Genomic DNA, 26,264 nt, shown 5'->3' on the forward strand with positions numbered 1-26,264 from the left:
TTCATATTTTCTTTATCTTGTGTATGCCAATACCAATTATATTTATATGTTTATAATATTTGTATGTTTTTGTGTTTTATTATTGATACAAAATCTATGGTAAATTCATCTCTGCAAAGAGATCATACCACATAAACACCTCAAATTCAAATTCAATGTTTATGAATAATTGTAATTTCTCAAGCAATTATTAAGATTTTATTTAATAAAAAGATCTTTTGATCTGATAGGGGTGGAAAAAGTTAAGTAGTAATATATGCAGTTCAACGATCTTTTACATCTTTTGAACTCTAGACTATATTCATAACTCCACATGATCTCTATGACACTGAGGGTGGATGAAGCTATTGACATATGTAGTTCATTTTGAACTCTAGATTATACTCAATACACCACAGTATCTCTATAACACATCTATTTTCATTAGACATGGATGTAATATAATGAACAAATTAGCAAATTTATTAAAGCTTATTCTTGATCATGTATTTTGTTCTAATTAATATGTTTTCGTAGTAATAGAAATTGATACCAATAAAGTTCTTGGACATAGTACCACCGTACCTTATCTGAGTGGGAGAATTTTAAAATTCTAAGCCTATCTTTATTTGGATAACACTTGTGACGGCTAACCATGTTATGATCATGATAGGAATTTTAGAATTTAACTAAAAAGTAAATCTAACCATTCACATGAATAGAAATAACTTATCAAAATTTTAAGGATAAGATAGGAGAATTTTGCAAAGTCTATTCGAATGACTTGGGAAAAACACCTAATCCTCATGAAATATTTTATGATATCTATAATGATTACTTAATATGAAGCAAGTATTTTACATTAAAGTTAATACTAGATTGTTATGTTGATGACTTAGTCTAGAAGAAACTTATAGTTTCAAACTAAGATAATATGTCACAACAAGATGTCCCTGAGTACCTAGTAAGAGGTTAAATGTACTCCTATGTACGACTTTAACTAGATTCCTACTGTTGAGTGGGAGCCATCTAAGATGTAATCAAACAAGGAACATTATGAGAAAGTCAAGAAGAATCTCTGAAAGTGACCTATATGTTAGATGATAATGGTGCATATTAGAATCCTTATATCTACACCAACTCATAACCTATTCGAGATGGTGGTTACTCTGCGGGTGGAGGAATTATTCTAGAAGGATGTAAAAATCCTTTTATAATAATTTAAGCTCCATCAATGAAGATACATAACTTTGTTGCTTTTGAAAAGCACTGAAAAGTTATTCAACTGGAGAAAGTTCTTACTATGTTATCTCTATTCCATTTTGGATAGAATTAGAGACAAGTAATCTGTATATTCAGATGCACTTCATAAACAGTAAAGAATTTAGTATCCCTAGATGAGTAATGCATATAGTAAATGATGTTGCATAATTTTTTATAAACACAAAGGAAGTAATGGTGGAGAAAGCAGTAGCTTACCACAGACTTACGATTCCAGTAATTTGGGTTAAGTCAAATACACTACACTTAATCTGGATATCAAGACAATTGATTGATTGAAATGCACTACTTGTTTTATGTTAGTGCAAGTGGGAGTTTGTTGAGGATTTATGCCCTAAATAAAACCCATTTCAATGTAATCGGATTTGTTATCAATAGAAGATTAGAAATCATTTATGTTTACATGTAGTTTTCATGTTTATGGTTTACTGTGTACAAAATCTGTTAAGTCCAGAATATATAGTCATTCACAATTACAGTGATGTCAACACAATGAAATGTAATTGTAATTATATACTTCAAGAGATAATGTCCTTCATTCATCAATGCACTGGATTTACACTGATGTGATAATCATCAATAAAGTATACTTACACCTTGGATAAGTCTTATGATCTTTCTAGGACATTGGCAACATATACTAGTTTCCGATGTATGGAGTATACATTGGACTGGAACCGATATTGATCTTGGTAAAGATATTATAATCTTACCGTTGTATCTTTTTGAGTCAATATCACTGGTTGATCTTAGATCAAAAGATCTTAATCCTGACATGCTTAGGTTCGATCTCAGGAGTGTTATTTGTGTTCTTTGATTTGTTAGTTAAGCCTACCTTTTGGTCTGGGAGATACGTACATTTTGGAAACATGATAGTACAATTGAGTGGGAGCGCTAAACATAGATATGGAATCTATAGCTTCTATCTGGACATAGAAGTGAAACGATGATTTCCTTCAAGCTTGGCTTAATAGAGATAAATGGAAGAGCTCTTATTTCAGTGATTATTTTAGTTTAGCGAAATATTATTTATAGGAAGCTAAGTATTTTAAGGATAAAATACATTGAGGGGTGAAACGGTAAATTTGTCCCCACTCGGTGTAAATCATCTATAAATGATCTTTGATTATTAGGATTAGAACGATGGTTAAATGTTTATAGCGTATCTATATCGTGGAACATATAAAGCGTTCTATATAACTGAGAGTGCAATTCCAAGTTCTATGGTGGATGCAATGAGGAATAAATTAGTTAGGGAATTTACTTGGTAAATTCTAGTTCTGCTTATTGGAAGCTCGGTCGTATAGGCCCATGGTCCCCATACTAGTTGAGACAATACTGCTTGTAAGACTCAGTTAATTGATTTTAATTAATCAATTATAATTCTAAAATTAGACTATGTCTAGTTTATGTTTTTTTCACTAAGCTATGGCTTAATTGTGAAAAAAAGAGATTCTAGGGTTTATTTGTTAATTAAGAGATTTTATTAAGTCTAATTAATAAATATGTTAAATGACAATTTTATTTGATAATTAATTTTAATTATTAAATAAATAGTTTTGGCATTTAAGTGGTTGAATTAGAAAAATGGCATTTTTGAGAGCATAAGATAATTAGTTGAAAAATGGTAAAATTGTAAAGTGGGGGCCAACATCCATGGCCGGCCACTTATGGTTTATTTTACCATTTATTTTATTATTTTTTTAATTCCAAATAATTCAAACCTAAACCTAGTTGGATTCCTATAAATAGATAGTGATGGCCTTCAGTCAAAATTTTGAGCCATCTATTCTACCTTATTCGAACCCTTCCTCTCTCTTTCTCTCTTCATTATTTCGAACCCTATAGTGATAGAGTAATTGCCCACACACATCAAGTTGTACTCAATCATAGTGTGTAAGGCTGTGAAGAATATCGGGCTCGGTATCTTGGAGATACTCGCGCGTAAAGGATACAAGGGTTAGAGATCTGAGCGGAAGGAGTCATTTAATTCTGCTACACCCAATGTAAGGTTTCTCAAACTTTATATGTGTTTAAATTACATTGTTTTAGAAATTCATAATTAGGATGTTAAACAACATACGTGGTAGTAAATCTAGATTCTGGTAAAACATATTCCAACATCAAGGTGATCGGTTTGTTGTCTCATCGTCCCACTCAAGCACTCTAGCTTCCCTACAATATATGTATTATGTAGATAACTTGGCCTTCTTGTTAACAAGTTATAGTTCACGTGGCAATGATCTTGCCCACATGTACATGCCACATCATGTGGGGGAAAATCGGGATAATATTACATCTCGACATATGTTTCTTATCTAACAGTCTTACTGTCAATGTCTAATGCAAGACTGATATTGCTCATAATAAATTATCTGTGTGAGATAATTTCATTTATTACTGAGTTTTTCACAATTTCTATGTCTAACTTTCCACGTGTCATGTCTATATTTATCGCTCAAAATATCGGCATAACACTGGACCATGAAGACATGGAGCAACTAAATCCGGACCTTAAGAGTTGAAATTGCATGAACCTGCACCCCAAAAGTCAACTTGGCCACCTGGACTTTACCCAAAGCTCAAGTTGACATCCTTAACTAACGTTTCTATTTTTAGGACCGTCTTAGTGAAAATGGGTCAAAATTTTTATTTGTACATGAACTAGACATGCCACGAACATATTTGAGAGGCATCATAATCAAATTCGAAGAAAGTTCATTTTTGAGCACCCAGTCCCTGGGCACCCAACGCCCAAGTTAATAATTTGTCAATATGGGCACCTTCCAAGTATCATATCGACGATCTGAATTTTCCATCTTCATCGTCTTCATAAAAAATGAGGTAATAGGTACTTTTGAGGAAGAAACAATATTTCTTGGGTGCTAGAAGCAAGACCCAGCGCCCACGTTGACACCTGGGGCTGGCCTAGTGCCTAGGTTTATATTTTTTTAAATTGGGCCAATTTCAATGATGTTTTTTGAGAACTGTTCCAAGAATCTTCTCTCTTTTCAGGAAAGATTAAGATTCAACTATTTTTAGGGACAAAATAGAACTTTTAAAGGGCCATAAAGGGAACCCAGCGCCGAGGTTGACAAATTGTCAACTTGGTTTTCTAATTAAGTTCTTAAAAAAGTATTTAGGGAAATTTTTCCATCCTCAAAAAAAATGAAGATTCAAATAAACTCGGGAGAAAACCACAAACTCGAGGCCCTAGAAGCAGACCCAGCGCCAAGGTTGACAATCAGCCTAGTACGATGATTTTGATGACTCAAATGCCAAATATGATTCGATTGTAGAATCTAGAATGGTCAAAAATGGGGTAGGATACCTCATCCTCAAGTTCTAGAAACTTGGAAGTATCAAAACGATATCCTAGAAGCTTCGAAATGAGTACCTAGCGCACAGGTTGATAAATGGTCTGGTGCGCTTGGTTCTGCTTATTCGATTCTAATTATGTTTCGACCGTCTGTCTAGTTTTTTACAATGACTAAGATCTATGAAGTCAGAGAAGTCAAATTCAAAACTTTACATTTCTCATTTCCAACATGGGAAATTTACATGGAAATGAAGAGTTTCGAGTCTCTTATTTCCGTAGAATAGCAACATTTCCAAGAACTAGTGACTAGCTTCGCCAGAAAATAAAAATAAACTAATTGATGTCAAAATATCACTTAGACATCATAAAGTACACCCCATGGACGTTTTTTCACTGACCCCACGTCCAGGTTGATGTCATATGTCAACGTGGGCGCTGGATGTCAACTAGGCCCTGGGTTGTGAACTACCTTCAGTAAAATAGTCATAACTCACCCAATATTGATCAAATTGATGCAATTCAACTTGAGTTTAGAAGCTATTTCAATGTTCTATCAAGTTGTGTCTCACGCATCAATCAAAATTCTAAAGTTATTGACCTAAAATTTTACCGCACTTTTGATCGTTGGATCATCATCTACAGTCAAAATTAGCCAATTTAGATTTTTCATAGTTAAATTATTTTTCCATATTTTTATGGGCCTCATTCACCTATAAAAGGAGAGCTAACTTAGTTCATTTTTTACATTCAGAAAACTACACACAATATCAGAGCATCTCTCTCTAGAAATCAAAGCTTAAACACTTAGCCTTTTTCTATAATTACTATCTCGTGAGAAATAAAAACTCAAAGTTAATGTAGCTCCATTACTATCGCAGCATGGGGAGTACACTATTATAAATTTTATGTGTCTCTCTAATTTACACATTTCTATTTATTATTATTCATCTAGCCAATCTAGTGAGCTGGTGTTGGCCACTTTTCAGCGCCAACACTCAGTACAACTTGACGTGTAAAATTCTTATAACGGGTAATGTTGTTTGTTGAATGGAAGGATTACATTTGAGAGAGTAAATATATGTGCATTCATAAATTACACACAAATGTGTGACAAATCATTTTTGATAAGCAGGACCCATTCTTTAAATAAAAATAATTAGTTGAAGTAATTTGACAAATATAAGCATCTTCAATGGGGTAACACCCATAATTACTAAAATACACACTTCATCTTAAAATATTATTTGTTTGTATTTTCTTTCTCATCCACATAAGAATTGACACATTTTTCCACAAAAATTACTCCAATAGTAGTCAACTTCAAAAGTTGTTCACCAAGGTCCCACATACCATTTTTTAATCAAATTTTATAATTGTATATATTCTCAAAAAATTAGTTGGTGATAAAGTAATTATGCTCATAAAATTAGTTTAAAATATTGACCAAAATACACACGTGGCAAAGACTACTCCATGGCAACTCCCATTGGAGATGCCTTAAGTATGTGTTACATTTGTGTGTGATTTGTGCACATCAATTGAGGTTAAAAAAAATTCTCTATGGAACTTCTTTCTTGTTCTGATGGGAATGAAAGCTCACGTCGTAAAAGACCACACTAATTAGAGCATCCCCATTAGTTGAGGTATAGTAGCTAAATAGCTAAAAAAAAATAGTGAGAATCTTATATCAAGCATACATTATGTAAATAACACATGGTGTTATTTTGACCCAAAAAATTACACATTGTGTAAATATGCCTATTTTGTCATGGGAACCCCAAAATGCCCTCCCTATCTAACAGCCTCCCCTTCTCTCTCTTTCCCTCTCGTTTGATCTCTCTCTCTACTCGCACTCTCTCTCTTTCACTTTCTCTCTCTTTCTCATTTGCTCTCTCTCTCTCTCTCTCTCTCTCTCTCTCTCTCTCTCTCTCTCTCTCTCTCTCTCTCTCTCTCTCTCTCTCTCTCTCTCTCTCTCTCTATCACTGCCTACTGCCGCCGGCTGCCACCACCACCACCACCAACTTAACGTCTCGGCCAGCCTACACCTTCACCAATTTCAACCTCAAGGTCAACCATACTCAACAAAGCAATGGGTAAGTGTTTTTCTTAGTAAATAGTGTTGTTTTTTTGTTATATTGTATGGATCTGAACGTTATTAGTTGTAATTTGTGTCATTTGTGTCCTTAAAATAGAGGTAGAGTGTGGTCCGAACAGTCTGTGGTTTTCTGGGTTTTTTTATTTTTGTGCGATTTTATGCGACTTTATACGATTCTTTGTGCGATTTCATGAGAAATCTGAGGTTAGTGATGACATGATTAATTTTGGCGACATTGTACGATGGTTATGCGATTATGTGCGATTTTTGATGTTAGGCGATTGGTGTGCGACTTGTTGTGCAGCATTATGCGATTTTGTCATGTATGTGTTCTTGTGCGACTTTATGCGATATTGTCCCTTGTCTGTGCGATTATTGTGCGACTTCATACTTCAACATATTATTGTTGTATTAGGCGACGTTGTGCGACCTCTGTAGTACCTTGTGCGATGTATGTGCGATATTGTATGCTGATTTTTTCTGTGTTTTTCTTTGTATTTTTCTGTGGGACAGATTCATCTGTATTTGTGCCTGTGCTGTATGATGGCGTTTGGACTGTGGAGGGTTTCAACTGGGTATTTGATTCCTCAAAAAGTAAGACATTGATATTGGACGTTGAGTGTACACTGAAAAAGTTGCGTGAAGTTTTGCATGAAGAGTTGGAGGTGGACCCCTTGGTGTATGAATTGAAGTTAGAAGTTCTTTACATGTACATGAAAGGCACTAAGTTTCCACCTGAGGTTTTAGTGAAAGATAGTCAACTACGAGTGTTCTTGAGCATGAAGCCAAAAATGAGTGTGGACAACTTGTTGCGACTATTTGTGACAAAGGTGAAGAAGAATGTGAATTTGGAGCAGACTCCCCGAAATGTAACCCCTAGAAGTGTTGTTGGGACCTTTGACCCAGAAACTGATATGGGGGTTGGTTTGGACGAGCAAGTTGGCACTAATGTAGATGATGAGAGAGTGGGTATCGAATTTCATCATTCAGATGAGTTCGATGCTCCCTTTTACAACAATGATCCTGTGGTTGATTTGGGTGTGGATGATGATGTGGCTACAGATGTACCTCCCATGAGGATGGAACTAACTCCAAGCAACCAAGTAGAGCGACAAAGAAGACCCCCCCGTAGTGAGAATCGCCAAACACCAGGAACTAGTAGCAGTCGGCCAGGTCCTTCTGATAGTGCTCCTGTATCTGAATTTGAAGTTTCTACTAAATTCAAACCTCTTGTGTGGAAAAGGGAAGACATAGAGGAAAATAATGTGTATACAACATCTCTTAGTGGTACGCCTTCAGGGGAGATATATCTTGGCAAGTTGTACAAAAACAAGGAAGAATTGAAGAATGTAGTTGGTAGGTATGCATTGAAAAATAATTTTGAGTGGATGGTAAGTAAGTCTGACACTGATGTGTTTTACGTTACTTGTAAGGATGAAAATTGTAAATGGAGATTAAGGGGGAAGAAGAAGGCACTTTGTGACATTTTTGAGGTTACTGTGTTTCACAACGAACACACATGTAACTTGGATTCTAGACATTCTGATCACCGGCAAGCAGCACCGTGGGTCATTGATCACATTATTAAGAACAAGTACACATCTTATGGATCTAACTACAAAGCAAAAGACATACGTAGGATATGTTTGATGAATATGGCATCAAGATGAGTTATGAGAAAGCTTGGAGATGTAGAGAGAAGGCAGTTATGTACAAGAGGGGTACTCCAGCAGAATCTTATACGAAATTATATGGTTACTTCTACATGCTGGAACAGAAGAATCCAGGCACTATTACTGACATTGTCAGCGAGGATAACCGGTTCAAGTACTGTTTCTGGTCACTCGATGCTTGTAGGAAGGGATTTAAGTATTGTCGTCCTGTGATTAGTATCGACGGAACATTCTTGAAGACGAAGTATGGAGGAACACTGTTAGTTGCTGTTGCGTACGATGCAAACAACCAATTGTTTCCGGTAGCCTTTGCAATTGTTGACAGTGAGAATCATGACTCTTGGAAGTATTTCTTGCGGAAGTTGAAGGAAGCCATTGGTGAGGTTGAAAATCTTATGTTCATATCGGATAGGCATCAAAGCATTGAACATGCTGTTGATGTTGTTTTCCCAGAAGCATGCCACTGTGCATGCTTCAAGCATATTACTATGAATGTCAATCACAAGTTTAAGACTGATGTATGCAACAAGCAAATATGGCTTGCAGCCTTACGCATGGAACAAGACGGAATGTGATAGGCATTTTGAGGTGTCGAAACGTATGGACCCCGCCATTGCTACATACGTCGAGCAAATAGGGTTTGAAAAGTGGGCTCGTCCTTATTGTCCTGTGCGATCGGTACAAAGATAATGACAAGCAACGCTGCCGAAAGCTTCAACAAGGTGACAGAAGAATTCAGAAAATATCCAGTAACTATTTTGGTTGACTTCATCAGGTTCACAATTCAAAATTGGTTTGCTTCTCGTCTCGAAAAGGCTAGTAAGTGCGCTACTCCTTTGGCTACTACTTTTGAAAATGATTTAAAGGATCAACACAAAGATGGTATGTTCAGGAGTGTCCTTCGTAATGGTGCCCAATTGTTCAACGTTGGTACGAGTCCTCAAGGTGAGAGAGGTGGTGATGTGAACTTAGTGGAGAGAACATGCACTTGCGGACTTTTCCAAACGCTCAAAAACCCTTGTCCCCATGCATGTGCCGCAGCAGTTAGTCAGAATGTGAGCGTGTACACACTTTGCTCTCCATATTACACTAAAGAAACGTGGAAGAAAACCTACGATGCCACAATTAATATTGTTGGCGAGGAGGATGAGTGGGTACTACCGGAACATATCAAGAACATAAGAATCGGGGTACCAGTGGAGAAAAAACCAGTAGGTCGGCCTAGGAAGAGCAATGCAGGTAGAAGACCGACGAAGCGTCGACCGTCTAGTGGTCAGGTGGTAGTGGAACCTCGTCATTGTTCGCTATGTCACGGTTTAGGGCACAACAGAGCTACATGCAAAGCTCGAGTTTGAACCATTTCTCTAATATTTAAATGAATATGTGTTGTATTGCTGGTTGTTGGATATTGTGCTTTTTTCTCCTAGATTAATACTTTTTTGGTTTGTTTACCGATTTTTAGGCGACATTATGCGATTACTGTGGGATTTGTAACTGACAGGAGCTTGTTTTTAGTTTGTTTTGTATTTTTTGGCGATATCCTGCGATTTTTGTGCGATGTTAACTGACAGGATCTTGTTTTTGGTTGCTCGGTTCTGTATTTTTTGGCGATATTTTTGCGATTATGGTGCGATTTTGTGCGATATTAACTGACAGGATCCTGTTTTTGAGTTTGCTTTGGTTCTGTATTTTTTGGCGACATTGTGCGATTATAGTGCGATTTTTCTGCGATGTGAACTAATCTAGATTTGTTAGTTTGTGTATTTTGGCGATATTATGCGATGAATGTGCGATTTTGATGCGATTCTTAGCGAAAAAAATTTTCAAGAAGCCATCATTTCACAGTATTTATCAAAAATTTAAAAAAGAAATAAATTGATACAAGCAACAATTTAAATAACTTTAAATTTACTTGTTATATATAATTTTGGTGAGATTATAATACAATTACAAAAGGGGAGTTTATGTGTACAAGATTAACATTGCAAAAACCTACAAAAAACTACCACGTTAAGTTCTGGTAAAATAGGTCCACACACCACCTATGTCTAAAGGTGAGCATGTTATCAGCATGCACATGCTCCAACGACCGATCCAAAGAAGAAGTGCTCAATGTGCTCCATGGCATACATTCCACAATTGCCACTAAAAAAAAACTAAATATTAGCAACAATTAAGTTAAGTAATTCATAATGGAGTGCAAAATTAAATAAATTACTCAAAATATACAAAAGAAAAAGAGATTCACCTACTCTTCGTTTGTGGTACAACCTCCGAGGTAGCTCGTCTATAATGGAGGGGTAGGAGCTGACTGAGATCGCCCAACTCCACCGGATGTACATAATTGTTCTATTGGAAATAACCGCTATCTCGAATTAGATTTGCAAAGAGCTCGCTGTAAGGCTTCAAATATGACTCCATGGCTGCCTCAACGGTGGCACCGATATCAGAATCATATACAATGATCTCCCAGTTCTCGATATCCACCTCAACTGCCACCCAGTGGCGCTCTTTGGGAAGGTGCAACACAAAGTATATGTACTCCTGCTTCTCCCAACATGGCAAGTATCTGTGCGGTATCCCCTGCACGTAACTCATAACGCCCTCATCCCATTTCATCTTGCTCTTGTCACCCTCATACATATTCCAAAACATGGAAAAGAACTGTGGAGCAGATGTGTCCAAAACTACACCTTTTCGAGTGTAGACTTCTGGGTACAGGGTCCGTCTTCTCCTCAATAAGTGCGCCATGGCATCAATTTGCTGTGTTTCAAAAGAAAACAGTAAGAAAGAAATCGCATAAAAGTCGCACAACAAATCGCAGGAAATCGCACAAAGAAATCACCAAAATTGTTACAAAAATCGCACACAAATCGCACAATAATCGCACATAAGTCGCAAACAATCATAAATCAGTTTATAATCACACGCACATCGCATATAAATCGCATAAAAGTCGCATCACCAGGTTATACATAAAGTGAGTATAAATCGCATATAAATTGCATGTAAGTCGCACAAAACAATGAAAAACACAATAAAGTAATTCTGTTAAGAAATAACTTACATCATCGTCGAGCCATTCGTTCAGCACCATCAACTTCACGAACTAGGATCTAGTGGCTTCGCCAGTGTGAACATCCCTAGGACGGCTATTGTCCCTAGCATAAGTAATCCACTTCGGAAAAATTTAATGTAGGGGTCCGCCGGTTTCAGTGTGTCTACTACCACGGGCCCATGTCGTTGTTTCTTCTTCCCAGCTGTGTAGTCATTCAAGAAAACCGGCTTCCGCTTTCGCCTAAGCCTACAGAACTCCACCCCATCTGGTGGCCCCTGCAACTCTTCCACATCCTGAGATTCTGTATCACCCAGCGAAATGACAATGGCGTTTGCAGGAGTAGAAGGAACGTCACATACGTCAGGTTGCCAATCTTCTGGGTAGACATCATCATCATCATCATATGTCGGCGGTGATGGATGTACCGTCTGTAATGGCTCTGCCGTGTCGGATGGATGTGTGGGGTCTGATTGCTGTGCCGGCCCTGATGGTTGTGTCGGCTCCGAAGGCTGCTTCTGTAACAAACTTATCACGGTCGCAATTTGATCCATGATAAGATTCTTCATCTCTTTCTGACTTCTCTTGAAGTCAGCCTTCATCTCGCCCGGGGCAGTGAGAATCGCAAGTTGTTGCGCTTCTACCTTCTCCAATCTCTTAGCCAACAAGAGGTAGTCGGAGTCATTGGGTGGAGCAGAGCTTGGGGGCACAGTGGCAGGGGTTGGGGGCACAGTGGCAGATGTGGAGGCGTCTGCTGTTTCCTTGGGTGGGGATGGTGGAATAATTTTGGACCTTTCCACATATTCTGCCACCCGTTGGGCTTGGGTCTCGAATGCGGTCGAATCTTTCGCCCCGGCTTGTGTTTCTTCGACCTCATCCAACCCCATTTCCACTGTGGGGACCTCACCCTCACAATTGTCCTTCCAGTAATCAACCTCCCAATTCCGAGTATACAAGATTTGAAGCACAACCATCTGCAAAAACACAAGATCACGTTAAATCGCAAACATGTCGCACAAAAATCGCAAATAAATCGCAAAAACAAAAAAAATCGCATACATATCGCACAAAAATCGCACTATATCGCCAAAAATCTATTACATATACATAGAAAAGTATATTAGCTACTGTCATCAAAAATCGCACAAAATCGCACAGTCATCGCATACAGCCGCCAAAAAATATTAAAACAATACAAGTGATGAGACTTCTAACAAATCGCACAACAATCGCACAAGAATCGCATAAAGTCGCTAAACAAATAAATAAAACAATACAAGTAAAAATTTATAAGGAGTGCAAGTAAAATCGCACAAAATCGCTCAATGATCGCACAAAGTCGCCAAAAAACTTATTAATCACTGAACATTTATAATGCACTGTAAAGTAAATCGCACAAATATCGCACAATATCGCATCAAATATCGCATATAACACAAATTACACTTAAAGCAAAAAATAATTGCGCTAAAATAGAGAAAGATTCACATACCCTTTTCTCAAAGAGTGCAGCCACATCAGCTTGCTTCACATCATGTTTCGTGACTGTGTCGGGGGTGCTCCAGTTCAACATTCGAGGGAATCGAGTCCCTTTGCACTGGCCATACTTCTTCCCCAAAACTTGCATGGCCTTAAATGCCAAATATTGCAGCGCAGGAGCATATCCATACACGTTGTACTTCGCTTTAGGTTGAGTAACCTTTTTCTCCTTCTTGTGTTTCTTCTTGGTCTTATCGTTCTTATCCATGTAGTTTTGCCTAAGTTGTTGCATATTCTTAGTTGTGGAAGACAACAACTTCTGATAAGAAAGAAGACCCCAAGGATACTCGAAGAACTTGTCTTCATTTTCTACCAACTTTAACATATCTGTCCAGATATACACACCCTCGGCCCGTGACAGCAGAACACCTTCGACAAATGCACACAACCCCAACTTGTATACATCGTCAGCCACATCGCATGCCTCAAACGCTAGCCAAAGGGTTTTAAAGGTCACCCTTTTTGAGTTGTTGAGATAGTCTCGCAAGATCCGATCAGAATCACACTGTGCAGTCAATTCTTCTGACGAAGGACCACCGCTCATCTTTAAGCCTATGATCAAACCGAACTCAGAGCGCCCAAATCTAGCTTCGGTTTTACCCACGTAAAACCACACTTCATCGTTTTTGGCTTCACTCACTTTCTTCTTCCTTAGTAACAGTTGATGCACAATAACCCCACTGAATTTCAAATCGCTGGCATTCCAAAAAACACCAAAGGGCGTCTCCTTCACCTTCTGAGTCAAGTTAAAAGCTTCAAATTTAGCCTTGATTGATGCAAAATATCTGTTCCCTCTGTATGTTATACGCCCTGGAAAGTGCTCTGACACTGGGAGAATAAGTTCTGGAGCCATCTGCATTTACAAAGATTAATTAGACTTTATCGCATAAACATCGCACAAAAATCGCCCAAAAATTGCATAAAGATTGCCATTGTGACATACAATCGCATAAACATCGCACATAAATCGCACAATATCGCTAAAAAACAGTACAAAACAAACAAAAAATAAGATCCTGCCAGTTACAATCGCACAAAAATCGCACCTAAATCGCATAATATTGTTAAAATCGCACAACCTACTCAATATGTCATACATCGTACACACATCGCCTAATGTCACCTAAAGTCGCTAAACATACCAAACAGTTATAATCCAGGTAACAATCGCACAAAATCGCACAGTAATCGCCTAAAGTCGCTAAACATACCAAACAGTTATAATCCAGGTAAAAATCGCACACAAATCGCACAGTAATCGCATAAAGTCGCACAATAAATGCCTGTACAGACTCCAGATACGTCGCACAAAATCGCACATAGAATCGCATAAAATCGTACAATAACCTAAAAACCCAGAAAAAGCTATTGTTCGAAACCCACATTCATCCCACAGTTTTATTGCACAAATTATCCCCAAAAAACATACAAAATAACAACTTTCAATTCAATACCAGATTCAACCACAAATGTATGCATTTTAAAGAAGAAAATTCAAAGAAAAATTCCACGGAAACTAACCTGGATTGCTGGGTTCGTGGGATTCGACTGGGTCTCCTTGTTCGCTCGGGCGTCCGTCGATGGGGTCGATTGGAGTGGGTTCGAGGGTTCGTCTGGGTTGTCGTGGGTTCAAGGGTTCGGTTCGTGCCCGTGGGTTCGTGGGTTCGTCGTCGTCGTCGTGGGTTCGTGGGTTTGTGGGTTTGTGGGTTCGTGGTCGTCTGGTGGTTGTTTGGTGGTCGACTGCGATTGGGGTTAGTGGGTTTTGGTTGTTTGGTCGTCTGGTGTGGTTGTTGTTTGCAGCGTCGGTGGGGAGAGGGAATGAAGAGAGAGAATGTAGAAGAGAGAGAATAGAGTTAGAGGGAATGAGAGAAGTTTGAAAAGACAGGGGTATTTTTGGAAGATAATTAAAAGATAGGTATAGTTTTTTTATGTGTAATAATTGGGTATAATTAAACACCCTATCTAATTTTTTAGCATAAATTATCAAATTTCCCTAAAAAAAAATAGTGAGAATCTTATATCAAGCATACATTAGCCGAGATAAATCAAAAAGTAACGTAAAAAATACTCTAAAAGTAAAATAAAAGAATACTGCTTTGTAGCATGTAGCGATAGAATAATATATTTGAGGTATAATTATTTTAATCATTTTATGTCAATCTCTCTTTTTTAATAAATATTTTATTATTCTTTTATATTATTTAAATAATTAAAATATTTTAAAATAGATTCTTTAAATGATATAAGAAAAGAATACAAAATAGTGTAATATAAAAGTGTACGAAATAAAATAAAGAAAGTAGAGTTTTAAATAATATACTTTCCACGTTAGATTTTTCTATATATATACTCAGAAAGTTCAATCTAATAAAAATTTAGAATCTGTAGTTTTCGGACTTGGATCCCCGGTCAAAATTTGCTGTCTAATTTTCTGTCAAACCAATTAAAAAAGGCCATGTCATTTAACTAATTAACCACAACAATTAATCACTTAACAGCTTACATTCCCTCTGTTTTTCTATTAATTAATATTATATATATTCAAATGGTTGCTGACTAATAAATGCTTAGATTTCAGAGCTATTTCATAATAAAAAGCTGAAATTTTTTCAAATATTTTCTCAAAAATAATTTTTATATATAATTTGAATATTATACGTTTTATTAATAAAAAATCATATATTATATATACATATATTAAATACATATATAATAATAATACACTTGGATCTAAATTATAAACTTTACTCTAATTGTTTTTTTTTTTATGAATACAATGTTTAAGTTTACACATTGGAAATTATGGCTCAATATTAATTTTTTAAAATAAAATATTATATTGAGACCAAAATATACATATTTCTCAATATTGATCTCTTAAATTTCACTAATAATAAAAAAAAGGGTAAATAATGTGTTTTGCAAAAGTTATTAATTGGACTCTCTGTTTTATTAAATGAAAAAATAGACCTTGTATTTTTTAAAATGGTACAAATAGGACCTTAAATTGATTTTTTGTCAAAATAAAATTTAATTATAATCCGATCTAAAAGTGTTATGACAAAATTGTTTACATTTTCTGTATCTGTTCGTATTAAGAATTATTTTCAAGTTGATTATAATAATAAAAAAAAAAAGTTGTCAAAAATTAAGCTCAGGGTCTTATTTTTACTATTTTAGAAAATACAGGGTTCATTTTATCATTTAACAAAATACAGGGTCCAATTCCAGAATTTTTGCAAAACACAGGATCCAAAATAGTATTATTTACCCATAAAAAAGTGCTAAGCTAATATTAAAGTTGTTGATGCGATTTTTCGCCAACTAATTTAAGAAGATTGTAAATGTGTAAGATGAACACAAGTGAATGTCGATCAAAATAAATTAATTTACTTATTAATTTTCTTTTTTATGACGAACACAAATGAATGTCACTCAAGAGTGTTCGTCATAATTATTATTTTTTTTTTATAAATAGGTTTACTTTGATCGACATAATTAATTTTCTTTTTTATAAATCAGTTTGCTTTGATCGACATTCACTTGTATTAATATCAAAAAATTTAAGAGATCAATATTGAGAAATGTATATTTCGGTTTCAGGATAATATTTTATTTTTTATTTTTAAAACATTAATATTAAACCATACTTTCCAATGTGTAAAATTAAACATTGTAATTCTTAAAAAAAAAAAAAAAAAAAAAAGCTATTTCATTTTTACACTTTAAAACAATTTTTTTTTTTTGTATATTTACGGAATTTTACATAGAAATTCTTATTGCAACTAGCGCTGCAATTTAAATTGCAACAAAAAATCGTATAGAAACTCCTATTGCAACTAGCGCTGCAACCGCTTTGGAAACTCAAACCGTAAATTAAAAAAAAAAGTTAAAAAAACAGTATTTGAAGTAATTCCCCTAAAAAAACAGTTAGAGTAAAGTTTATTTAGATTATTATTATTATTATATATGTATTTAATATATGTATATATAATATGTTGTTTTTATTAATAAAAAGTATAATTAATAATTTTTTTTTTCAAATTAGATATACAAATTATATTTGAGAAAATATTTGAAAAATTCTCAGCTTTTACTTATAGAACTGATCTATATGTTAATAAATTTCAGCATTTATTATAGTAAGTAATCATTAGAATATATAATATTAATTAATAGAATATATAATATTAATTAATAGAAAACAGTAACGGAAGGAATAGAAGCTGTTAAATGATTAATTGTTGAGGTTAATTAATTAAATGACATGGCTTTTTTTAATTGGTTTGACAGAAAATTAGACAGCAAATTTTGACAGAGGATACAAGTCCGTAGTTTTCCTTCTTCTTGTTTTCTTTCTTTCAAATTTCCTTCAAATATATGTATAAATGTTTACTAAAAATGCAATTCACACCAATAAGTTTTTATTATTATTATTATTATCATTATTATTTTACAACAAATCAAAAAGTTATGTTATTGCTGTGTATTTATGGAATTTTGTAGAGAACAGATTTTTTTCTTAATAAAGATTACTTATATGTAAAAAAGAAAATAGACATAAATTTTTTTGAACTCCACAAAAACTATAATAATAATACTCTAAAAAAAACAACTACCTAGTGAAAATAAAGGACATATATGACAATTCAAAATGAAGAAATAAAAAATCTTAAATTATTCAAGGCTTAATGAGGCTTTATTTTCCTTCTCTATGATTTTTTTTTTTTCAACATCTGTCAATCCATTAAAAAATGGTAATTATTATTCAATTCTCTCTTCCTCTCCTGGGAACGTTAAATTTATAAATTCAGAAAGAATTTTACGTTTGTTTTCCTCTAAACTCTCTTTCTTCACCCACTTTCTCTTCCACTTAATCCAAAAAAAAAAAAAAGAAAAATACTCCAATGTATATATTTATATACATTAGAAAAACTAACGAGTGAGTACTGAGTTAAGAGGGTCATCAAAGAACAGCAGAGAGGGAAACGAAAATGACATCTCCAGTACTAGCGACAGATTCTCCCACAAAAAAACCAAAAATGGGGTCATTATTTGGAGACTTATTCAAATCATTAGCCATATCAGGTCTACTCATCTTCCTCTTCTACATAATTTTGTTCGACAATACTACACACAACTCCCTCATACAGAAATGGCCAATACCAATTACAAACAGCACTAATCTTATTTCAAGTACTCCTGATCCTAATAACCCCATGATAAAAACCAACCTAAGCCACCTCGTTTTCAGCATAGTTGGCTCCATGAACACGTGGAAGAACAAAAGGCACTACTCCGAAGCCTGGTGGAGACCCAACGTGACTCGAGGATATCTTTTTCTAGACAAACCACCCAAAAACGAGTTCCTCCCTTGGCCATCTTCGGCCCCACCATTTCGCGTGAACGAAAAGGTCAAGGCAATATACGAAAGAGCCTCGAACCCTTCTCAGGTTAGGATTGTGCGGACGATTCTTGAGATGGTTAGAGAAGGTGACGAGAATGTTAGATGGTATGTGATGACTGACGACGACACCGTTCTGGCATTGGATAACTTGGTAGAAGTTTTGAGCAAGTATGATCATACTAAGTACCATTATATTGGTACCAGTTCTGAGTGTATCAGGTCCAACTACGATTTCTCGTTCGAGATGGCCTTTGGGGGAGCTGGCTATGCGTTGAGTTATCCTTTGGCTTCCTTAGTGGCTTCCAAGTTGGATGGCTGTCTTAACAGATATCCCACTTTGAGAGTCAGTGATTTCATGCTGTATTCTTGTTTGGCTGATCTTGGTGTTGCCCTCACTCATAACAATGGCTTTCATCAGGTGATAAATTTTATTATGTATTATTAATTATTTTGAATTTTTTAATGACGTGACATCATAATCTTAATAACGTTTTAATGGTTATGATGATTAAGTAATTTAACATTCGTATTAACACTAGGAGCAAGAATTGTCAATCATTTTACACTAATGATTGTGATTATTAAGAGTCTTAATGGAGCGGGTCGGATCTGATCCAGTTATAATCCGACCTGATCTGGATCATGTAATAATTGGCCCCGCCCCGCTGCGCCCCGATAGACTTGTTACCCGGATCAGATCCGACCCGCTTTATACAGAGCGGATCTAATCAAACCCAACTTTTTTTAAAAAAAAAAATTAATTTTATATCTAAATTTATAATTTTTTTTCCTAAATTTATTTTTTCTAAGAACTAATAATACATTATTTTTTTTATATATATTTATATTTTATTTGTCAAAATTAATAAAAAAGAAAGAAAATATTAAATTCTTATTACATAAAAAATAAATATGTAATTTTGCTAAAAATTAAAAAATTAGATTTTTTTTTTTTTTTTTGAACAAAGATTTTTTAGGTATGTATGTGCAATAAAAAATTCTAGATAAAAATTAATATTTTTATGTATGTATGTATAAGCATAAAAGGAAAAAAAAAAAAATTGGTCTTTTTTAATTATTTGATAGATTACGTTATTCTAAACAAACAAACCATGCAAATAGGACAAACATCCAAAAAAAAAAATATTTGAAAAACACTCAACTAATATCAAATCTCTTACATGCTTTGCTTATGTATGAAAAAATGATCATTTTGTTGGAATGTACAATACAAAATATTTAATCTCAAACGTAAACTCAAGTGGAAGAATCGATTAAATTAATATTTGACTTTCTAAGTCTTATTAGTTTGGCCTAAACACATTAAGAATTGTTTCTAGTTTTTTAGGTAATTATATTTTTGAATATGAACATTTCTTGTACTTCTTATCACAGGTATGTAGTTCATAAGTAAAGGGGATTTAATCTTAAGCTTTTTATTTTTTTTAATATATTGAAAACAGATGAGGTCAAATTCGATCCGTAAAAAAATTAGGTGGGGTAAAGCGAATCTGATCTGAGATCCGATAAGTATTCGAATGTTTTGAATCAGTAATAATCCGTTGATTCAGATGTCCGATCTGATACGAATAAACGAATCTTTTTGCCATGCCTACTGATTATGTTATCTGCTTGGATTTCTTTTCCTAAATTCTTAGCCTCCTAAGGTTGTTTTTCTCTCTAGCCAGGCCTGTCAGTCCTCCTTAAATTTAGACGTGGCTTGGTCAGAGTTTCGCTATTACGATTCGTCTTATCGGTGTGTCATGAATTTTTTTAAGTTGATGTGATATTAAAATTATATGATTTCTTTAAAAAAAATTAAGAACAAAATATAAATATGAATAATTAAAAATATATATCACTAGAATAAAAATTATTAAAATAAATCAATATATTTATTTTTCATTCTTCTTTATATGGAAAAGGGGGATTCTAACTTAGGACCTTTTTATTAGAAAAAGTGTAGAACCATTTACAGTATGTGTATAACTACTTTATTTTTTATTCTTCTTAGAAAATGAAAATGTACTTTTTAATTAAAATAAGAATAACAAAAAAGAAATATTTAATATATTATACTCTAGATGAGTACAAGAAAATATATATTTTTATGTTTTAATAGAGATATATATATAGATATATTAATTAATTAATTGAAAGAGGTGATGAGCAAAAACACAAAGAAATTTTTAAGAGTCACTCATAATTAAAAAAGTGAGCGTTGCTATTAGATACCAGTAGTGCCTATCATCTTTTCACATATCACTTTGTGATTGATTAGCGATACTCTTTAAAAGTTATTATATTAAGGGTAAATACTATTTTAGACCCTGTGGTTTGCAAAACTTACTGATTGGACTATCTGATTTGTTAAATAATAAAATAGACCATGTATTTTCTAAAATGATAAAAATAAGACCTTATTCTTAATTTTTGACAATTTTTTTTTAATATAACCAACTTAAAGATAATTCCTAATACGAATATATACAAAAAATGTAAACAATTTTATCATACCACTTTAGATCGGATTATAATTAAATTTTATTTTGATAAAAAATTAATTCAAGAACCTATTTGTACCATTTTAAAAAATACATGGTCTATTTTGTCATTTAACAAAACAGATGGTCCAATTAGTAACTTTTGTAAAACACATGATTTAAAATAGTATTTACCCTTACATTAAACTCTATGAGACCCGATATTTAATTTGACCAATAGAAATATTAACACATAGAAAAATATTAAGCACCACTAGTACTTTTTACCATTCCTCTTACAAGGTCGGAGGAAAAACTCTCTTTAACCCATAATTGTTGTGAATGTTATATATATAGTTTAATTTATATTAAAAAATCTAATACGATATCAAATTACATAAATAAGTCATTGTATGCATACGTTCATAGAATACTTCTCTCATATTATAGTTACTCTAACCCTTCCATAATGTTGATTAACTATATGTATTATTAAATATACATCAATTATAACAATCAAAGGTCCAAACGCCGTAAATTTTGATCATTACTTAAAATTTGTGGTTGTAGATTGATCTACATGGTGACATATCAGGACTACTTTCAGCTCATCCACAGACTCCATTCCTCTCCCTCCACCACATTGACACCGTAGACCCGATCTTCCCCAACAAAACCCGACTCGACTCCATCAAACACCTCATGAAGGCAGTTAAAGTTGACCCCTCTCGTGTTCTCCAACAGACAATATGCCACCACAGGCCCACCAACTGGTCTATCTCCATCTCATGGGGCTACTCCACAAACATCTATGAAGCCACACTCCCTCGCAGTTTTCTGCGCAGACCACTCGAGACTTTTCGCCCATGGCGGGGACAAAGATCAAGTAGGTCACCTTTCTACATGTTCAACACACGGTGGCCGACCAACAATCCCTGTGAAACTCCTCATGTCTTCTTCTTCCACTCCACACAGGAGTCCAATGATCGAATTATGAACACTTATGTAAGAGCATCTTCTCCTGGCTTAGCACCTTGTGGTAACCACTCTGCCAATCACATTCAAAGAATTCGAGTCTTTTCTCCTGCAAAACTGCCACTGGAGGTCAGTACTTAGTCATAAATGATTATGATTGTATACAGCAATCTGCATTATGTTTTGCTAATTTATTTGTTTGTTTTGATTATTGTGTGTTTTTCTGTGAAAATGTAATAGAGTAATGGAAGAGACTGTTGCGACGTGGTATATGGAGATGGAGAAAACACTACAGAGGTCAGATACAGAGCATGTACCAAGGAAGATGTCACAGCTTAATTTAACAAGAGAAGGGCATGAATGTACTAAGCTTAAATTTAGATTTAACTTTCCGATTAGTAAGTTATATGGACTGCGACGGAAATGAATACTAGATATGTTGAACAATAATTGCTTGATAATCATACAGCTTCGGGATAAAGAAGATCATGCATAAGAGTTTTCAATGGTTGGTGATTTTCACAGGAACCACTAATGACAAGAAACAAAACTCATGGTCATGATTCGCTTGGCTGCTTGTGCATACGTATTCTCGTTAATAACTGAACTAATAAAAAAGGCAATACTACAATATTTTTGGAGCCATAAAACTATAGTAATTTGCTCGAACCACAGAATACAGATCTCTTCAATAATTACAAAAACTCATTCCATAATAAAGAAAACAACAACAATTCAAGTTTATGTAACAGTGTACCACAAATCCTCATGAATGGGGTTGAAATTATAATGGACCAGAAACTAATTATCAAAATCCCATGTGTTAGCACTGTCAAGAGCTGTAAATGTACTACGACAAAGAATATCCAAAGCATCCTAAGCACCAAAAACTCCCCCACAAATCCAATTTTTAGCAATTTGCCATTCTTTTACAACATCTCTGTAGTGGAGCAAGGGAGACTAACTTCACTCTATATGATTCCTTTTAAATAAAGAAAAATAGAAATGGCAGTGAAGGCGAACCAACAATTACTAATGGGATTTCTGGATTCCTATCCAACGAGCGTAGTCCACCCACCTGTGATTAGAGTTTAGAAAATGATCAGAATATAAACACGAAGGGGAAAGACTCATTTGAGAATAAAAAATGCTGATAGTAGAATAATTCTTACAATAATGAACCCAAGAATGTATTGCCAGTCCTAACAGCAAAGCACATTGCACTTAGCATGAGCTTGTGTTGGTGTAGTAAGGGTTCCAAGAAACGCTGTTCAATAACACCGGCCAATACTTGATACCTGTCAGTCACAATTATCGTTTTGGTAAAGTTATTCCAATGCTAATGCTAGTCATGAAACCAATAGTTACATGTACAGACAGTTGAAGCACTCTAGCAAGAATAAATAGTTTAATAATTCAGCTAAGTTTATGTAATAAACTGATGAGCACATCGTGTGCCAAGTTTAACAAATCCATCACACCAACTTAGCACATAAGCGAGGATGAATTGCTAAACTAAAAGGTCCATTTATAGTTAAAGTGATACTGGAGAAGTCACGTACCTGAGGTTGCTAGAAACTGCCATGTACACACCGTAGGCAACACTGGTGGATACTATAGGCACATTCTCAACTTCAACAGCAGCATCCTTATTTACTGCCTTCTTTGCATTAATCAAGGCATTTGTCACAACCGTACCAACCTAAATAAAAATAATTAACCAATTTTATTACGCCAGCTTCAGATTTGTGAAAGTTAGATTTCATTTTTATTTCTTTTTTTTTTTAAATCACACCATTATCAGGAAAGAAAGAAGTAGCAGAAACAGTTACATAAGCAAACAGAAACTAACCAGTGATGAAGCAGTGCCAACTGCAAAAAGCTTGGTACCATTGCGCTGCAAGAACAATCAAGTCAGTGTAAGTACCTAAAATCATTTTATTTTTCTCCACTGAAAACTAGGAGGCATCTTCTCCTTACCAATATGGCACCAATTCTCTGCATTACTGAATATGATGTTCCAGAGAGAGCAATCTGCCGATAAATATGTAGAATAATATGAGTAGCTGTAAACAAACCTCGGAAAGAATTGTAAATTGTTGACAGAAAAAGATAAAAACCTGGAAGGCGTTATCAGGGCAGTTATGGAAAAACTTGGCAATGAATCCTGCATTGAGTGCAAGCGCAGGTCGTAGAGAAACAGTGGGGGCAGGAAGAAAAACAAGCATGAAATCTGCAATTATGGCCATTACCTAAGAAAAATAGATAGAACGAACTTTTAGAAATAAATTTAAATTTATTCAATGAAAATATTAAGTTACCATGATTCATATAAGATTTTCAAAGCAAAGCGAAATTTGCTTTATGATTTGTCATGGAAAGTAACAAGAGAAGTTAGGCCATGGGTGGCCCCGTACTCATAGTTTGCATAATTCAGAGTGTAAATAAATTATCAAAATAATATATCAATCGACGAGAGAAATGGTAAGAAAACAATACATACCACATCTGCAAAAACAACTTCAAGCTCATTGAAAAAGTTTTCCCTTCGGCGCTCATACTCAGCAGCAGTCTATGATCAATGTAAAAATCAAAACTCAGAAACCAACAAAAGTGATAAACTTTATCAAAGCTATCAAACAATATATACGACTATCTCAGATTTTGAAATAGAAACAGAACTGTGGAGCTTAAAAGACCTTTTGATCTCTAACTACTCAGAAAGTGAAGGCTATCTTTTTCATCTTTTAATTTTTATTATTATTTGGTTATTGCTGAAAATGATATCAAGATCACCCACATTTATTATTTACATGTAAATCAAAGAACAATGACAGTGATTGAAAAAAGAAAGTTAGAAAGAGTATACCTTAGTGAACATTCCAACACCGCACTCCATAGCAACCTTAGCCAAGAACAAATCGTCAGCCAAAAGCCTCTCCCTAAATCCAGCGAACTGCATCAGCCACCGGATCAATCCCGACTTCTCAAGCGCAAAGTACCTACTGACAACCAACCCAGGAATCCGCCCCGCCTCAATAGCCGCCGCCAAGTCCTTAGGCAAACTCTCCAGAGACCTCCCCGCTTCTTTAAGAACCAAAAAAGCCTCCGCTCTGTTCTTTCCGCCTGCATTTTCGTCGGATTCACCACCGTCGTCGCCGTGATCATCACCGCCGCCGCCGCCGCCACCTGAAGATCCTCCACCGTTGAATCCACCCACTCCGCCACCGGTGGAAGCAGCAACAAAATGAGACAAACTGCGGCTGTTGGGATAGGTAAGGGAGTTAACGGTTGCGGAAGAGAAACGAAGGTGAAGATGGGACGATGAAGACGATGAGAGAAGTGAACGGTGGGGATTGAGATTAGAAAATGATAACGATGAAGAAGAGGAAGCTGGAGAGAGGCAAAAGGCGATCGCCATTGAGGATTTGGGAAGGTTGTAGTTTGGTGGCGCACACAAATGGAAATCTACCTCCCTACTACTGTGTGTGTTGGGTTTCTTCCTTCTTATTTATTTATATAGACTTTACCTTTAGAGAGATTCTTTTTTTGACAAAAGCTTTAGGGGGATTTGTTTGTTTGACGAGAGTAACGAGAAATTGTAGTGGAGTAAAGGGTTATTTAAGTCATTGCAAAAATAAAAGGGTTATTTAAGTCATTGTACTTCTCGACCTTTACCTTCTTTTTCTATACAACTAGGAAACAAACTGAGGAGGTTTTATTTTTATTTTATGTTTTTTTTTTTTTGACAAAGTGATTAAAATTACTCATGAATTTACGACGCCCACGTCCGCCACCGACGCTGGAACCTCCTCGAACCAGGATAGCTCATCGTCTAACCGCAGAGCATGCTTTGCCAAGCCATGGGCCGCTAAATTCTCAGAGCGAGCCACATGGGACAAAACTGCCCCCGGAAATTTAGACAATAAAGCTATAACATCTTCAAACAACGCTCCTAACTTGTTGAATTACATCTCCCCATTGTTGATAGCCGTCACCAAAGCTAACGAATATGAATAAACTGAAAACAAATCAAAAAACCAAAAAATTTTATTAGAAAATAATCAATCCGATCAAAACACTCAAAACTCAAAAATTGAAAAACTAGATCCCAAAATACTATAACTAGCCAAAGGGAGACCCTTTGGCTAGTAGCAACTTAACTCTTGTATTTTACTTCATCATCATCTTAGGATTACTATCCTATGGGTCTTAGGATTACTAAGACCCTAAAACCTAAAAATTTTGATATGTAATCTAGTAATAACAAAAATCCTGCAATGCTCCAATCCATAGGATATCAAAAGTTTACTTTGAAAATTATCGCAATAATAAAGTAAGCAACGAATAATGTACTTCAATAACCTTGATTATCAATGATTAGTGTAATTCAATACAATAAAACAAATAACCTTGATTATTAAGCATTAAAGACCCATTAATTCCATAATCCTTCCC

At 35.0% G+C, this 26,264-nt stretch overlaps 3 protein-coding genes across 3 annotated transcripts; 2 read left to right on the forward strand and 1 right to left on the reverse strand.

Annotated features, from left to right (window-relative positions):
- The first annotated feature begins 9,036 nt into the window (after positions 1–9,036).
- LOC133034342 (uncharacterized) lies at positions 9,037–9,845 on the forward strand. Its single transcript, XM_061109404.1, has 2 exons — positions 9,037–9,624; positions 9,810–9,845. Exons 1-2 carry the CDS (start codon positions 9,037–9,039, stop codon positions 9,843–9,845), a joined length of 624 nt encoding a protein of 207 aa, XP_060965387.1.
- A 7,616-nt stretch (positions 9,846–17,461) lies between these two features.
- Positions 17,462–22,287, forward strand: LOC115720254 (uncharacterized). The gene is made up of 3 exons (XM_030649410.2): positions 17,462–18,766; positions 21,402–21,935; positions 22,047–22,287. Exons 1-3 carry the CDS (start codon positions 17,936–17,938, stop codon positions 22,143–22,145), a joined length of 1,464 nt encoding a protein of 487 aa, XP_030505270.2. The 5' UTR covers positions 17,462–17,935; the 3' UTR covers positions 22,146–22,287.
- A 152-nt stretch (positions 22,288–22,439) lies between these two features.
- Positions 22,440–25,394, reverse strand: LOC133034984 (protein RETICULATA-RELATED 4, chloroplastic-like). Its single transcript, XM_061110577.1, has 8 exons — positions 24,676–25,394; positions 24,310–24,378; positions 23,927–24,058; positions 23,787–23,840; positions 23,659–23,703; positions 23,369–23,508; positions 22,979–23,104; positions 22,440–22,884 (listed from the first exon to the last, which is right to left on the reverse strand). The coding sequence occupies exons 1-8, from the start codon at positions 25,225–25,227 to the stop codon at positions 22,839–22,841; spliced, it is 1,164 nt and encodes a 387-aa protein (XP_060966560.1). The 5' UTR covers positions 25,228–25,394; the 3' UTR covers positions 22,440–22,838.
- Positions 25,395–26,264: the final 870 nt, after the last annotated feature.

This window comes from Cannabis sativa, chromosome 2, assembly GCF_029168945.1.
Source record: "Cannabis sativa cultivar Pink pepper isolate KNU-18-1 chromosome 2, ASM2916894v1, whole genome shotgun sequence".
Lineage (NCBI taxonomy): Eukaryota > Viridiplantae > Streptophyta > Magnoliopsida > Rosales > Cannabaceae > Cannabis > Cannabis sativa.